The 17,187-nt window shown below is 46.4% G+C and overlaps 1 protein-coding gene across 1 annotated transcript in view; it reads right to left on the bottom strand.

Moving 5' to 3' along the window:
* The window catches only part of SHC3 (SHC adaptor protein 3), a 163,646-nt gene that overhangs the window by 42,074 nt on the left and 104,385 nt on the right, over nucleotides 1-17,187 (bottom strand). Inside the window, exons 6-7 of the mRNA XM_039475183.2 lie at nucleotides 12,370-12,421; nucleotides 745-871 (exon numbers count right to left, since the gene is read on the bottom strand). Of these exons, the coding sequence (XP_039331117.1) occupies nucleotides 745-871; nucleotides 12,370-12,421 (179 nt within the window). The remainder of the gene's footprint in view (nucleotides 1-744; nucleotides 872-12,369; nucleotides 12,422-17,187) is intronic.

Below are 17,187 nucleotides of genomic sequence, written 5' to 3'. Positions count from 1 at the left end.
CATATTACTTTTCTTTTAATGCTTGATGCTGTGTGGAACATTCTTACAACCTAAGACAACTCAGTGATAGAACCTGAACATTTTTATAATAAACTAAACATCTCCCAGTTCCTGTTCACAGTCACTGTTTTGTTGAACACTTAAAACAAACAAACAAACAAACAAAAAAACCTATGATGCCACTCTTATTCCCATTTCACAGATAAAGCTGCGGAGATGCAGAGCGTTTGCAGAACTTGCTCAGGGCCACAGGGAAGGTAAACAAACTACCAAGCTGTTAAGCTGCAAAGGCCAGTGAAGTGGAAACGATGCTGGTAGCCAGCACAGTGCCTCATGGAGGGGACTTCTTGTAGCACGACTTTGGCTAATCATGACGACAAGGACAATGGGACACATAGAACCGGTGGTGACATAGACCCAAAGAGGTAACATATGGAAGCATCACATGGCTGCAGAGGAAACAGAACAAAAAAAATTATAATGAAGTCGCTTTTCGGTAACCTTGGCGACTGTCACTATAGTTTCAAGAAAATGTTTTTCTACACATTCAAAGCATCATCCATATGTTGGCTTCCATCTGTTGGTTTTCTGTGCCATATCCCGGCACCGACCAGGTGTCTCCAAGCCCAGGAAGCCCTGTGATTAATTGTGCCTGTCCAGAGCACGGCTCAGGGACGCGGATTTAAGAGGAAAGGTCATAAAACCCACAGAGGCTATTGCAAATGGTGTCACAGCACTACTCACCGGTCATGGAGAGCAGGAATCTTGGTAGGACACTGCAAATACTGCTTAAATCGGAGCTCAAAGGCTTGTCCTATGGAGCCGATGACATCCTGGGCCAGCCCATCGCAGCATTCCAAAATGTGACAAGCTGGGAAAGGAAGTGACATGGGCCTATTAGAGATAGACACTGGTGCTCCCTGGGCTCCTCTACAAAGAGCCATTGCTGAGGACACAGGGACAGCGAGGTGCATGCTTCTTCCATTATAGGTCCTAGCAGATCCAAGTGCAGCTTTATCCCTGGGTAGAGAATCCTACAGCTAAAACATTTCACAGTAGGCATGCATTTCTTAATAGCTTATGGTCTACAACATTATAGGCTTCATTGTTAAAAAAAAATTAAAGAATTTTCAAGTTTAATTTGATGGCCTTCAATTTCTTTAGAGTCTATTAAGCATCAATTCTGACGTCAATAGAGAAAAATTGTTTAGGAGACTTTAGCATGACAAAGAGCCTAATCTTGGCATGAACCAGGTCCCTTTAAACCCATGAGGCCTTAAAAAATGGGCTGAACCCAGCATCTGTTGAATGAATCTTGATTTATTCAGTGGACTTAGAGCAAGTTGTTCACTTACTTCTTAGTGGGGATAAAGTGTTGACCCCCATATGTGGCCGCTCAAAACAATAAGCAAATCTTCGAAGATGGATATAAAGAGATATTAATGATCAGTTTGCCCATCCCAACAGCATAACACACGCATCTACATAAATTTGAGACTGGACATTCATGCAGATTCTCAGAAAAGTGGTTTGTGTCAAGAGTAGATAGAAGTTAGGGGTGGCGGTGGGTCAAAATGAGGCCACTCCGAGGCCGGGGGTGAGGCCTGGAGCAGTCCTCATGCTGGAAGCAGGCACCAGCTGTTATCACAAGGACATGCTGTCCTAGTGGCGAGGCTGTGGGGTTATCTACGAGAAATCTTCAGAGAGAAGAGGGCCAGCCTCTGCCTCATAACAAAGTAGTACTTTTTCTCCAGGGTACTGGAAAATATCTCTGCTCTCCAGACCCACGTCCCCAGTGCCCTACACAGGCATCCACAGTGCCCTACACAGGCATCCCCAGTGCCCTACACAGGCATCCCCAGTGCCCTACACAGGCGTCCCAGTGCCCTACACAGGCGTCCACATGTCCCTCCTGAAGGAGCCACAGGGCTGTCGCCATGACGAGGCTCGCATGATCTTTTTACTACTGGGATGACGGAATTCTCCCTGGGAAGGATGACAGCTGTCTCTCTCACACCCCACCTTTCTCCTGCGGACAGTCGTATGCCAAGAAGCGTTCCTCCAAGAGCTGCGTGGATCCCTGCGGTGAGGAGGATGCATGGCTAGTTGTTTCCCAGCCCTGGCAGTAATTAGGGAGACACTGAACTGTGCCCTCCCTCTAGGAGAAGCCAGTATATACTGGAAAGAGGAAAGCTGCCAGGGAGGGGACAGAGAGACAGATACTGCTGCCTCTGCAGAGCGTGGAGCCTCTCAGCGGAACACTGCGCTGGGACCTCACCCAGAAGGCAGCCAGCCAGGCCCTGGGGCCTCAGCTTCTTCTCCTCCAGACTCCAGGGCAGGGTGACTTCTGTGGACACACGAAATGGAGTCCCTTGGAAGAGCAAGTACGAATGGATCGCTGCTTTGGGTGGTAATGCAGCTCTGTGGATACAGCAGTCCTATTTCAGATACAGCCAAAAGATTTGTCTGCAAAGTTTCAGGTGTCCTGGTTGTCTTTTGATTATTGATATTATTTTAGTATTGACATTATTATTTAATAAGCATTGGCCCAGGTAGTCACAAAGCAATACTAAGCAGCTGTTACAGCTGTGCGGGTCATCGACTGATAAAAACACAACGTCTTTCCAGCTAAGAAGGAAGGAGTCATCCAGGCCTGAGCGAGGGAAAGCCAGTGACACTTCATCTCCAAGACCCGTCCTGTGGTTCCCAGCCACACCCTCCCGGGCCTGCCATCCAGCATCAGTACCAGCCAATCAGACTGGCTGGTCAGTGTTTTGGAGAACCAGAGGAAAGACTGGAAAAGTGTCGAAAGGGTAGCCTTATTTTTATTTATTTATTTATTTATTTATTTTTGAGGAGAGAGTAGGTACTCTAGCCTTTAAGACGGAGAATGAAGAATATGATTTATTGAGAATGGCTGTAGCATCTCATCCACATGCCACTAGTCTTCTACACAGCTGAGAGCACAAAGCCTGGGTAAGAGGCGTCTGTGGGAAGGGTCCAGAACAATTGGAGCAGGTCAGGGCTCAAGGAAAAAGTGCCGTAGCATGCTGAGAAATGGGCATGTTGCTCTAGGTGACGAATAGGGAAGCAGGCCCTGCAGATTGTGAGCAGACCCATGGATTCTCAGGAATTAACTCACACCTGCAGCTCCTGGAACCTGCCAGAGTCCTCAATGAATGGAGAAAACAAGTCACCTATTGCTTTGGTTTAAGGATTCCTTCTGTAAAATGACGTCTACATGTTCCAGAAACTCACTCCAAATCCAAAATTAAACCTGGACTTCATCTTTCTGGGCCTGGTATTTCTTCTGAGAGTATTGGCCCTTAGCTGAAAGCCACTGTCTTCTAGCCTGCTCTGTGTGATTTGATGTGTGCACCAAATAATGAGGCCTTCCCCAGTGGCAGTCATCAAGGCTGCTGGGCTCTGCTGGGCTTCGCCTCTCCCTGAGGACATAACAGAACCAAAGATATCATTCACAAGAAATGGAGAAGAAACCAACAAGAGAGACGTGCCATGGGTTGGTGCACAGAATCAAGATCCCAAATGATGCAAAGTCTAAAACATAGCTCAATGCAAACAAAGGTTAGCAAAACAGAGAATTCCACCGTCCTCATCCGGGGAAACTGCCCTTTGGAAAAACTCACCGCGACGGCCTGCAATAGTTCGTTTACTTAAAAACAGGGCTCCTTTCCCAACACTACTTTCTCTCTTGCTTAGCACCAACCAATAAAAAAAAAAAAAAAAAAAAAAAAAAAAAAAAAAAAGCTGAAGCCACTCTCTAAGAGGACTAGCCCAAGCTGCCCTGGAGCAGCCACCTGAGCAGTGACATCAGCAAGGGACTCTCAGCAGGTCATGTTGCAAGGACTACTCCATACCCGAGATGGGCAACTTGAGAGCAAACCAATCCCTTAGGAATGTGTTATGGCCCTTCGGTCACACAGTAGGAGCCAGGGACACGGTGGCCTTCTACCATATGGTAGCTCCTGGCCTGTCAACTCACATCTCCCACTCCCTGAAGAACGGCCGACAGTGGTGGATGAGAAGGCGGTGCTTAGCTGCATGCCAATCTGCCAGACTGCCAGTTCTCAGCTTCCTCCTCTCCCCGAATAAGTCCAGAGGCTAGCAGCTGCTCCCAGCTTCTTACTCAGGGCTGCCCCCTTGCCATCTGCCAGCCACAACAGGGCCTCTAGTAACCTGGTGCCAATCTCGTTCATCTGAGCATGCTCTCAACACCCTCCCTGTGACACCTATCCTGTGAGTAGGGGTGGGCAAGTTATGCCCAGCGTTTTTAGCTGAAAACAACTATTTCATTCTGGCTCTCTCATTTCTGGACACCTCTCTAAGGCTGACATCCTCTTGTGGTACCTCAGTGGCCCAGGCTGCTTTGATCCTTTGATCCTGGATTTCAACACAAGGTCTTTCCCACAACCTGGAGGAGAAAGAGACACCAGGGCCTTGCACCAGGACCAAATACACCTTCTGTTCTGCTGTCAGCCCATCACACAGAACTGTCATGGGTTTCTCCCAAGCAGAAGGGGGATGGCAGGTGCTATCTTTTTTTTTTTTTTTTTTTGATAGGGTCTCGCTTTGTTGCCCAGGCTGGAGTGCAGTGGTGCAATCTCGGCTCACTGCAACCTCCGCCTCCTGGGTTCAAACAATTCTGTGCCTCAGTCTCCCAAGTAGCTGGGATTACAGATGCCCACCACTATGCTCGGCTAATTTTTTGTATGTTTAGTAGAGATGGGGTTTCACCATCTTGGCCGGGGTGATCTTGAACTCCTGACCTCATGATCCACCCACCTTGGCCTCCCAAAGTGCTGAGATTACAGGAGTCAGCCATTGCGCCCAGCCTGGCAGGTGCCATCTTCTGCAAGTTTGGAAGGATAAGAGAGCAGGATAGTAGGAATGCCCATCACACCCACTGAACCCCTCTGTAAGTCATAGGTATGCATGTTGCTTCTCACTCATACCCACCACAAAGAACTTTCCAACCATGCATCCCCAATTAGTATCTATTTATAAATTATGAATGTACATTCCTGTATTAATATTATGTGTATTATAAAAATGTCTTTTAAAAGATATCCTTTTATCTTCAAAAAGGATAAAATAAAGAGAATAAAAGTTTAAGCTGTCTCTTTAGCCCTGAAAGCGTTACACTGTCAGTCAGTATCTCAAGATACAAGCACATTAGGTGTGATCCATCATTATTACAGTGTATAAAAATTCATCTTTCCATCTTAGAAATCCATTTCTTAATTGTCTTCAATGGAAGGGCTGATTTCTTACCTTACATGAGTAATGATCAGAGTTTTTACTGTGAAATCAGCCTGTGAAGTTTTTAAAGTGGACGTAAATGTTATCAGCTCTTCCATTCATTTCTTTCTTCTTTCTTGCTTTTTTTTTTCTTTTTTTTTTTTTTTTTTTTTTTACAGAGTTTCAGTCTTGTCATTCAGGCTGCAGTGCAATGGCACGATCTCGGCTCACCGCAACCTTTGCCTCCCAGGTCCAAGCGATTCTCCTGCCTCAGCCTCTCTAGTAGCTGGGATTACAGGCACCCACCACCACACCCAGCTAATTTTTAGTAAAGACAGAGTTTCACCATGTTGGTCAGGCTGGTTTCAAACTCCTGACCTCAAGTGATCTGAAAACCTCGGCCTCCCAAAGGGCTGGGATTGGAGACATGAACCACCATGCCCAGCCAGCTCTTCCGTTTCTTTCCTATTTGTTTGAGTTGCCATGATGAGTAAAATCCCTAATGTACAGTTTCTCTCTGAGAGGTTTAGTTCAGTTAAAACTATTTCACACAAGCTGAGAAACTTCACTTCGCCACTGCACCCTACGTTCCAGCCCATGGGCTGAAAGCAGAGCACCCTGCCCGCTGCGCAGCCATCCTGCCCCTCCTCTGCTATTACGGGCTAAGGACATCCTCAGTTTCCAGATTAGAACTGTGAGCCGATGCTCCAGCCTTCCTGTCCCTCACAGTGGGCTGTTTCCACACGTCTGGCATAGGCCACTGCCTTGGCAAGCTTTGCGTGAACAGCGGGACCCTGCCTGAGCCGGGGCATGCTCCACTTCTCGGTATCCATGCTCCACTTTCAGGAAGCCACACCCCGGCCCCGCGCGTCACTGGTCCCAGGTGCTGTCCATCGGCCTCCCCAGAGTGGCTCGGTTCCTGCAGGAGCCCATCTGGGGTTCTCCAGCAGCCGCTCATCCAGAAACCAGTACCCTCTGATCCAGCCACAGTCCAGAGCAGCTGGCCAGGGCACAGGGAGCCTTGGAGACAGTCGAAGTCACTACTCAGATGAGGAAAAGTCCTGCTGAACAAGGTCGGCTATCTTTTCATCTTAGTGATCTGATAACCCTTCAAAGGAAGACTGAAAACTAATGAATTCTACTGGAGAAGTGAGGGCTCCTCAATCTCAGACTGCTCAGCCAGCCGTAGTCTGTTTATTCAATGTAGCCATGCACTCTGAACTGATACAGTTTTCTTTTCTTTTCTTTTCTTTTCTTTTCTTTTCTTTTCTTTTAATCTGAGATGAGTAAGAAAGCCAACGTTCCACCACCCCGCTATGAAGAGTTCTTTAGTACTTGTCCTAGTCCCAGATAGGGCAAATCACATTAATAAGGATATAACATTTTGTACCCATCAGATTTGTGGGAATCGAAAAGTCTGAAAGTGCCAGTTTGTGAACAAAAAGAGCCCTCGTATACTACTCATAGGATTATAAAGTAACTTGACCATTTCAGAAAAGTTGAAGGTGTCCAAAACAGTGACTTGGCCTCCAGGTACATACCCTAGGGAAATTCTCCCAGGAGAGTACAAAATAAAATGTACAAAATATTTACTGAAGACTTACTTAGCAGACATTGTTTGAGCATCTACTGTGCACAAGGCTCTGCCTCAGGATCTAGGGAGAGTTTCGGTGGACACTGGAAGTAAATAAATAACAATATACCTCTGTAGTGGCTTGAAGGGTGGCCCCCCAAAAGTCATGTCCTTGAGCATCTGGAACCTGTGAAAAGGGCTTTTACAGGTGTGGATCTTGAGATGAGGTCATCCTGGAGTAGAGGATGGTGGTGGAGGATGTGGTGGAGGATGTGGTGGAGGATGTGGTGGAGGACGGTGGTGGAGGACAGTCATGGAGGACGTGGTGGAGGACAGTGGTGGAGGACGGTGGTGGAGGATGTGGAGGAGGATGTGGTGGAGGATGTGGTGGAGGATGTGGTGGAGGACGGTGGTGGAGGACGTGGTGGAGGATGTGGTGGAGGATGTGGTGGAGGACGGTTGGTATAGGATGGTACTCGAGATGACCATGGGAGGTGGCACCAGAGGTGGCACTGGAGAAGATTCTTGAAGGGAGTCAGAGAGAGAAGTCCAGGATGGTTAGTGGGAGAAGGCCCAGGCCCAGGGCCCAGGACGCAAGAGCTTGCTTGGCACAGTCAGGGTCAAGGAAGACCAGGAAGCCAGTGTAGCTGGAGTGGCAGGGAGAGGGGATCACAGGATGAGAGATGAGATGGAGTGGGAGTGAGCTCACAGAGTCCTGTGTGCATTGGGGAAATGGGACATTTTATTTGGAGTGAGCAGAGGAGGAACAAGATTGCACCATTTTAAAAGGATCCTCTGGCTCCTGTGTGAACAAAACACTTTAGAGAGGAAGAGTGGGCACAGAGTGACTTGCTAATGAACTATGGAGCCTGTCAGGGGGCAGCAGGGCAGTAGCAAGGACTGGTAAGATGGAAGCCTTTGCCAGCAGGTGCAGGTGAACAAAAGAAGGCCGAGAACTGGGGAAGTCAGGGAGTGGGTGCTGTTGATAGCGACCAGCGGGTGCCCTGCAGGAGGAAAGTGCTGGACTTATCTGTGACTGCCTACATTTGAGAGGCCTGGGAGACTCCCGAGTGGAGATCCAGAGCTGGCTTTCAGGTAGAGGCCAGGGCTGGAAAAATGTGTTCAGCAGTCTCAGCTCAGGTATGGTATGTACAGCACAGAGCCTGGCTTTGTTTGTAAAAGCACTGCTCATCATAGCCGAATGTGGGAAATATCCATCCATCAGGAAATTCACCTGCTACCATGTCATTTGATGGAATATTTAACCACCTGGTTAAAACACATAATTCATTGCTTTCACCTGTTATACACTTGAGGCTTTCGTGCCAAGGAAAAGAAAAGTTAGAATTAGTGCTGTGTTACTTCCACCAATGAGTTCATGATATGTACGGCCTCTTCAGCAAGTCACCTCTTGGGGGTTACAGCAGTCCAGGGCCAAAGGAAACAGAAATTCCTTTTGTGGAAACCACTGTATTTGAGAAGCCCAGGATAAGTAAGTTTCACTGTGGGAAGCATCGTCTTACCCATGTCGGCTCCTCACTCAAGTCCACTCACTCCTAAGACCTCCTGTTCTTCAGAAAATCTTGGGAAAAGAGCGTCAAGATGTCTTAGGAGCTGGTGTTCAGGCTGGACACGTGGGCTTCTCTCCCACTGGGTCAGCCATCACAGTTTATCAGAGGTTTTTGCCTTCCACAGTTTCAGTTACGCATGGTCAACCTCAGTCAAGACATACTACATGGAAACTTTCTGAAATTTACAATTCATACGTTTTAAATTACGCACCATTCTGAGTAGTGTGATAGAATCTCATGCCATCTTGCCTAATCCCTCTCAGGACATGAATCCTCCCTCTGTCCTGAGCATTTGCACTGCATATGCTATCTGCCTGCCACTCACTTAGCATGTGACTCAGTTATCAGATCAAGAAAACATAGTATGTGTAGGAATCAGTGTTGTTTGTGGTTCCAGGCATCCACTGGGGGGTTTGGATTGAACATACCCCCTCCCAGATAAGGGGGACTAACTGTATAGAAAAGGACTTTCCATATCTCGGTCCAGGGAGTACCAGAGAGCACCTGATCAGGGACACTATTACGATGATAAATTATACGCATTACATGCCTTCTGTAGGTAGTCATATGCCTGATTTCAGCATCATCTATGCCTAATTTGAGCATCATTTGGTAGCTGCTTTTGTGACCCAAACAGTCCATTTGGAACTGTCTAATATATACATAAGGTTGTAGGGGATGGGAGTCACCCAGTAGTAATGAAAGTTCCAATGTAAAAAGAAAATGGTATGTTAGAATGCAGCAAAGCCTGACTTGTTGACAGCTGCATCCCAACAGGTAGCAGTAGTCATCACCTAGGTCTCCCACCGGTCCTGACTGTTAGCTGTAATTTACCAGCTTCATGAAACATGGATCATCTTCCACCCTTATCTCTTTGAGATGGTGGTGGTGGTGGTGGTGACCACCCCACTTAATGACTTGGGTCAGAGAGCTTTTGTCCTTTGATTGGATTAACTATAGAAGCTACGGATTCTTGACACCAGAGAGACAAATATGGATTCTCATTAGAATTATTCTAGATTAAGCACACATACATGCAAGAATGGAGAAGCAGGAATCAGCATAGAAAAAGACAAACAGTAACAGCAGTGAAGGACTCGAACCCGTTACTGTAAAACTTTATAGAAGACTTTCTGGGATGGGTTCTGTCCCTGATGGGCCCCAGGGGCTGTGCCTGCAGCCACAACACTACAAGGCCTGCTCATACACATACATCTAGGATCCTCTGTGTGGGGATTTGGACGTTTAACCGCCCAAATAAGAACATTCGCATCCAGAATTTCTTGCTACTGTGCGCAGTGGTAGAGGCCAATCTTCCTAAATTAACCCCTCTACATGGCCTAGGGGAGGAAGAAGGAAAACAGAGCAGGTGGGAGAAAGCCCTGCCACTGGCTCCTTCGTGGAGAAAGTCGTCCCAGTAGGGACACTAATGAGATGGAGCAGAGCATGCTCACAGCTGGGCTGCTGGAGGGAAGCAGCTTAGACCCTCCATCCCTGCCCACGCTGCCATCCGAGAGGCGGGACCTACTCGCATGTGGTGAAAGGAGGGCTGAGGGATAAAGATGGCTGCAAATTCCTTAACACTCTTTCTTTGATGGGTACATGTGGCTTCCTTCCCCTTGAGTCTGAGCAGGCTGTGACAGCTTTTTTTTTTTTTGAGATAGAGTCTCACTCTGTCACCAGGCTGGAGTGAAGTAGTGCAATCTCCACTCACTGCAACCTCCGCCTCCCGGGTTCAAGTGATTCTCCTGCCTCAGCCTCCTGGGTAGCTAGGATTACAGGTGTGTACCATCACACCCAGCTAATTTTTGTATTTTTAGTAGAGACGGGGTTTCACCGTGTCGGCCAGGCTGTTCTCGATCTCCTCATCATGTGATCTGCCTGCCTTGGCCTCTCAAAGTGCTGGGATTACAGGCATGAGCCACCATGCCTGGCTGACAGCTGGGACTAGCAAATCTATGGTGGAAGCGAAGCTGAGCCTGGTCTTTCAGAGCTCTGGAAGCATCTACTCTGGGTCTCATGGAACCTAAAGCTGCCATGTAGAAAGCCCTACTTCCCTGAGGGATGAAAGGGCCAGTTGGAGAGTCTCTGAGATTCCATGGAGAGGCCTGAGCCTCCAGACATCCTTGCCAAGGTCCGAGGTGTGGCAGCGAAGCCAATTTAAACCTTCTAGGCCAGCCCAGACTCTAGCTAAAAACCACTCGACGACCCTTGCCAGTGCCACTTGGGCAGATGAACTGACAAGCCGAGACTTGCCTGAATTCCTGATCCACATTCTATTACCATAAAATCATGGTTGTTAAGCTGCTAAGCTTGAAGCAGTTTGTTACAGGCAACAGACAGGTGGAAGTAGAGAGCGAGCATCTCCCACTATCTCAAACAAAGGGCTTTAGTCAGCCCAGACTGCTGTAACAACACCACAGGCTGGTGACTTCAACAACAGACATTTGTTTCTCACAGTTCTGGAGACTGGAAGGTGCCAGCAGATTCGGTGTCTATTGAGGGCCCTCTTCCTGGTTTGCAGACGGCGCTTTCTTGCGGCGTCCTCACGTGAGTGGAAGGAGGGTGAGGGAGCTCTCTGAGGTCTCTTTTACAAGAGCACCAAACCCATTCATAAGGCTTCCCCCTCATGACCTAATGACCTCCCAAAGACACCACCTTTCACTGGGGCCTTTAAATTAATGCAATACCATCATATTGTGGGTTTCTATTTGAACATGTACACTTGGGGGTGATGTAGACATTCAGTCCATAAGACGGCCCCTGCGTTGGTGGGACCCTCGAGCACCAAAAGCAGGGCAGAGCCTCTTCTGCATCATAGGTCGGCACTTGTCTTCACAATATCACCGCATGCAGACCTGAGAGAGCCCGGTGCAGCAGCCACGGGACATGTGGAATCCATCCTCATCCCAGGATGCGGGACAGGGACTGTATCGTAGGCAGAAAGCACTCTAGGTTTGCCCCTGAGAAATGAAGTCAAATGGCCCAGGGCTAACCTCCTTCAGGATCTGGACCTAAGTCTTATTTCTCAGATTTGGCGATGCCTTGGAATCACCTGAAGAGCTCTTAGAAAATATTGTTGCCTGGGCCGCATTCTCTGAGGGCTGAGCATTGAGATTTTTTTAAGGTCCCTGGACGGTGATGGGGGGACGGTTCTCCGTGGAGCCACATCATGGAGTGGTTCATCTGCTCTATATGGGCTATCTTAAAAAATATGTCCAAGATACGGCATTGCAGGGTAAGGTAGCAAAACAGAATATTAGAATGTCATTTGTATTAAAATGTTAAAAAGAGAGCGTATGTATATGGATAAAAATTATGCAAAGCAAACTAGAAAATCTTGGTACCTAGGGTAGCAGGGTAGTGTTGTTATTAATTCTGTTTGTTATTTCACCAATGAGTTTTAAATTGCAGCTGTGGTGTGGCGCATCAACAGCTGCCTGGAACCTCAGGGTAGGGCGCCTTGGTCAGTCCCACCCACCCCAGGCATGCTACCATCCAATGGGCTTTGGTTTTATAAATGACTCCTCCCATCCAGCCTGTGCCTGAGGACTCAGCAGCTGGGAGTATAAGCAGACACTGGCCTCCAGGGCTGCCAGGGCAGAGTGAAGTAGCTCAGGGTGGCTTAGTGGGCACTGAGCACACCAGGAGCTGAAGTGGGGCAGGAGGACAGGCAGCAGGCGGAGTGTTCCAGGTGTAACTGAGGCCACTGTGAGAGTATGGGTAGGGGGGCTGCTTGTGTGTAAATCGATTCTGGCAAACTAGCAATCTGGATACAAGTGTGTGTTTGGTGGTCAGAGATGCCCAGGAGATCTACAACCCTTGCAAACCTCATTCATCCTTAGCAATACAAGATAGCACTGCCCATTTGTGGGGAGGAGGCTGAGATCACGAGGACCAGCTCGTATATAATGTGAAGCCTGGCTGTACACAAATGAGAGATGACAGGGGTCAAGCATCACTTACCTCTGCGATTAACAGGGTCCTTAGCCACGTATGCGACATAATCAGTTGTGTCCTGTTAAAGAAAAAAGAAATGTCTATATCACTAATCACAAGTGAAACACCACACAGTTAGGGACACAGGGCACGAACCAGAGACTTTAGAGGGACTCAACTACCACACAGCTAAAGAATCAAATGCTGCCTAAGGAACTGCCCACAAAAGACCCAAGCTATATAATGTGAGTAGCAACCACCCAGAGGCCTTACATTGTAGACTTTGACTCAGCAGGTCTAGGTAGGGTCTGAGGCCCTGCCCTTCTACCCAGCTCCCCTGTATACTGAAGCTGCAGTGTCTCAGTATCCACGGGAGCTGGTTAGAAGGGCATTCACACTTTGAGCAGCAAGGAGAAAAGGCATGTTGGATCGCCTGAGACACTTTAGAAACACGGATACCTGTGTCCCAATGTGCAGATAATCTGATTTAATTGGTTTGGATGTGAGGCCTTTGCATTAGTTTTTAGATACTCCCTAGATGACTGTAATGTGAACCAAAGCAGAGAAGCACTGCTTTCAGCTTTGTCTACACCAGTGGTTCTCCAATTTGAGCTGGTATCAGTATCCCCTGCAGGGCTTGTTCAAATAGAACGCTGAGCCATACCCGAGTTTCCAATTTGGTAGGAGTTCTGGGGTAAGGGCTCAAAATGTGCATTTCTGACAAGTTTCTAGCTGCTGTTGGTCTGGGGGGCCACACTTTGAGAACCACTAGGCTAGAAGAAAACCAGAGTGAATATTTAAAGGCTGACTGCCACCGCTGCCTTCGTGGAGGATGAGATGTGATGGTTCTTTTCTTCTTGGACATAAATCGTGATCTTCATCCTTTAATATGTTTTTAAAATATGAGCCCTATTTAGAAGTCTCATCCTTCTCTATGAAATATGAGTTTCTTTGCCTGCCTTCGCATGTAATCAGTGCGTAGGGGACACCATGACCCCAAAAGCAGAGCAAGGCAGCCATGTCCGCTTTAATTCCTAAACAAATAAGCAGAGGAAACTATAATTCTCTTGAAAGCAGAAAGGACTCCTCTGCAAAGCTGATATTTTCAACATTCAAGTCTCCATGGGGCAGCTGGTAAATGTCTCCCCCATTTAGGCAGGCATTTCCCAGATGCCATTGCTTTGAAGGGTTTTCAGGTTACTGACACACTCCCGATATTGCCAGAACCGAAAAGCCTCTGTCATGACTTCCTCCATTGTTTTTTTCTGTGGGCAAAGGAGACATCCCTTTCTCGCTAAACCGCGCCCTACAAAGCTCTCCAAGGAGAGAGGGATGAGGGAGAGAGTGAGTATGGGATGGGCATGTCACTGTTGTGGGACATCTGCCGTAGGATCAGGTGGGTGGTGCTGGGCACTTCACACACACCATCCTGCTGGATCTTACACAGCCCAAGACCACACCAGTGTAGAATTCTTCCAGTGGTTCTTGAAATAACAGTGCTGTTTCCCGGTCACTCAATAGGGTGTGGCTCAGCTGAGCTGTTTTCTTTTCTGCTCAGGACACTGTTCCCTGGTGTATTCACAGACTCACTAGGGAAAGGAAGTAAAAGATCATCCCCCTGGTCAAACTGGCTTCTGGTCATTTCTGTCAAAGAGAGTCTGGTCAGAATCTGAAGTTATCGGCAAAAACAGGGGTGACAGCTTGTATTCATAGACACTTCCTGAACTCGTGAGATGTGAATGTCAGAAGGATCCTTGGAGGGCATCTAAGAGAGCACCAGCGTTTCTCAAGCTGAAATCCCTGAAACCCTAGGGTTGGACAGGTGTCTTCTCCAGTGTTTGAGATGCTACCAGCATTTTTTAAATTTTTATTTTAATTTCCGTGATTATCTTAAAAGTTAACACAAGAGTATCTGGAACCATTTAGATGATCCCTGTGTTATCAAGTTCTGCACGCAATTTCAATGCCAGGATTTGCAGTCGAGCTTCCAACATTATGAGTGCTAGGTTTCCAAAGAATTTAAAGGAAAAAGACACAGGGAGATTCCTTTGCCCACACAAAGCAAATTGACATTACATTTGTACATGATGTACAACTGAGGTTTTTGCTTGAATAGAAGAACTTAGTGGAAAAATTGAGTCATCCAGGTGCCCATGGTAATGCGGAGACGTTGAACTTAAAAAATTCTGCCCCTTCGTGGCCGGGCCAGCATCACATTGAGAATGGAGACTTAGTTTCAGCGATCTTTGTCCACGATAGCAAAGTAATATTACATTGAATGTCATTGGCCTTTACAATGTTTACTTCTATTTAACTTTCATTTTAAGTAGGGTTTAGAGTTAAATAAAAAGTATAAACATAAGAAGTTTATTTTTAATTTATTTTTGCACATATTCAGGTAATAAAATTAGAGTCAGCATTAGTAACGAGTACAAGGAAATTTTTTTTACATCCTTACTCTGGCTCAAAGTGGGGAAGGAGGGACAATAGAGAGATATAATATGTCTCTGTCTCTCAGATGGTCAACGGCCAAGCTTTTTTGATGCCAATATTCATCTTTTTCTGGCAAAGCAGGCAAATATATTACCATTCAAAACAATGCGTTTGTCATCTTAGCACTCTAATTTCCAAAGACAGAGCGGCAAAGTGCTGTTCTGATCTGTGCTATCCCTGTTCCCACTCCCCAAGACCCTCTGAGCCTGGCCGTTGTTCTGGCATTCCTGTGGTGGTCTTTTAACACTGCCAATTACAGTAGGTTCTAACTACACCATGCCCTTTTTAGAGGGGAATTAATAACATTTTCTCGTCTATCTTGTTTGCCATTTCAAAATACCATTTTCCTGCTGGGTAAACGGAAGCGTTAAGCAGTAAGTGACATGTACACTTAGCAAGAGAACAAAGACTAGAACATAGAATTGTCAGCTTTATTAAAATGTCTACCGGTTATGTGCTAAATTCGTGGTTACAAATCAATTTGGAATGGAATCTCATACACAATACAAAATGCATTTGAATTTGTTTAAATGGAAAGTAACTAAGCTTCCTGTCCTGTGTTATGACATTTTATAAATCAGAAAAAAGAAATCACAGAAAATATAAAAGGCTGTGGATTCTTTAAAGATTACTAAATGTTTCCAATTTTTTTTTAAATAAGAGGTGATGAGGAAATAAAAAAAAAATGTATAGTCCTGTGTACATCCTGAAAATAAAATAGTTTTGATACAAACCAGTGTATTTGGCTTCCAGCAATCTAGATATTTGTGTCTTCACCCATAATATCAACATTAAAACAGGTTTAAGAAAAGCTCTTGAAGGAAGCTATTAATGCAGATATATAAGACGATGTGCCTTTTATCTGTCACACTGGGTTATCCTCCAAATTTAAGAAACAATGGTTCCAAACATCGCAAGGGGCAAGCAATTACACAACCACTGCAAATTAGGTAGCAGACAGGCGGACAAATACATATAGACAGCATCTGAAGAAATGCTCCTTGGGTCAGGTACCGTGGCTCATGCCTATAATCCCAGCACTTTGGGAGGCGGAGGCAGGTGGATCACTTGAGCCCAGGAGTTTGAGACCAGCCTGGGCAACATGGCGAAACCCTATCTCTACTAAAAATACAAAAAATTAGATAAGCGTAGAAGCATATGCCTGTAGTCACAGCTACCCATGAGGCTGAGGTGGAAGATCACTTGAATCCAGGAAGTCAAGGCTGCAGTGAGCTGTGATGATGTCACTGCATTCCAGCCTGGGCAACAGAGTGAGACCTTGTTGGATAAGTTCAACTGAGGGAAGACTTCCACTTTCTAAATATGCATCTCAATGAGGACTTTCATCTTACAATACAATGTAAGAAATTATACAGATTAGAAAGAAAGGAAAGGTATAACAAGGGAAGAGAAGAAAAAAAGAAGGGAAAGGCATTGTGGCTGACTTTTGACAAGAAGACCCTAAGTATGAAAAAGGGCCCAAGTCACTTGACCCTACGGAATGGCACAACTTCAGAGCTAAACAGTGCTCTGACCATCCTTTGACAATTTAGCAGAGATATAAGGGTAAAGAACTGTCTGTTGGGTGGGTAAATCCTTTCCCTGCAGAGGGCCCTTGGCTTAAGGGTCTGAGATGGGATTGCCGGAAAGCCACGGGGCCCCAGCCTCTCATGGCAGCTCATACCGGCCCAGGCAGGAGTGACGCCCAGCATGGCCGTGCTATTCGCCTCTGGCAGCTGCCCCAGCAGAGCAGGGAGAAGTACGGCTTCCCTGGTGCTGAGATTGGTGGCCTGATTGTACTGTTCTTTGGAAATGTCAAGGCTCTGGAGTCTACCTTTGAAGTAGCTCCTTCAATTTGGCTTCCAATATGCCAAGAGCAATTTTCTAATCCAGTTTCCAAAATAGAAGGGATATGAAAAGAAAGGTAGAAAAGTTACAGGGAAAAGCCTCTTCTCGGGCTAGAAAATGACAGGGTCCCCAACACTGAGATGAAGAGATCTTGGACCAGTAAACTTTTATGTAACATCTGAAGATTGTCTACTCATAATCTGGCTAAAGAATGCAAAACACCAGGACATCATTTTATATTAAAAGCCTATTTAACACTAAAAAAGTAAAAAGGATGTCTTCTTAGGATATAAGATAATTTTTCAGTTGAATACATTCAGCTCCAGGAAAAACTCACTCTATTATCTTAATTTTAAAACTTTTCTCCAGACTGGTGGAAACTTTACCTAGACGCATGAAAATTCAGATGAGAACATTCTGGAGGGTGAGCCTTCCTCTCCCTCACTTCTGGAAAGGGCTGACTTTGTTTTCTTCCCTTTCCTTCTGTGCCTCACTCCTTTGTGA

This window comes from Saimiri boliviensis, chromosome 2 (genome assembly GCF_048565385.1).
Source record: "Saimiri boliviensis isolate mSaiBol1 chromosome 2, mSaiBol1.pri, whole genome shotgun sequence".
NCBI classification, from domain to species: Eukaryota; Metazoa; Chordata; class Mammalia; order Primates; family Cebidae; genus Saimiri; species Saimiri boliviensis.
The sequence above is the reverse complement of the archived record's forward strand: the minus strand, read 5'-3'. Positions and strand labels throughout refer to the sequence as shown.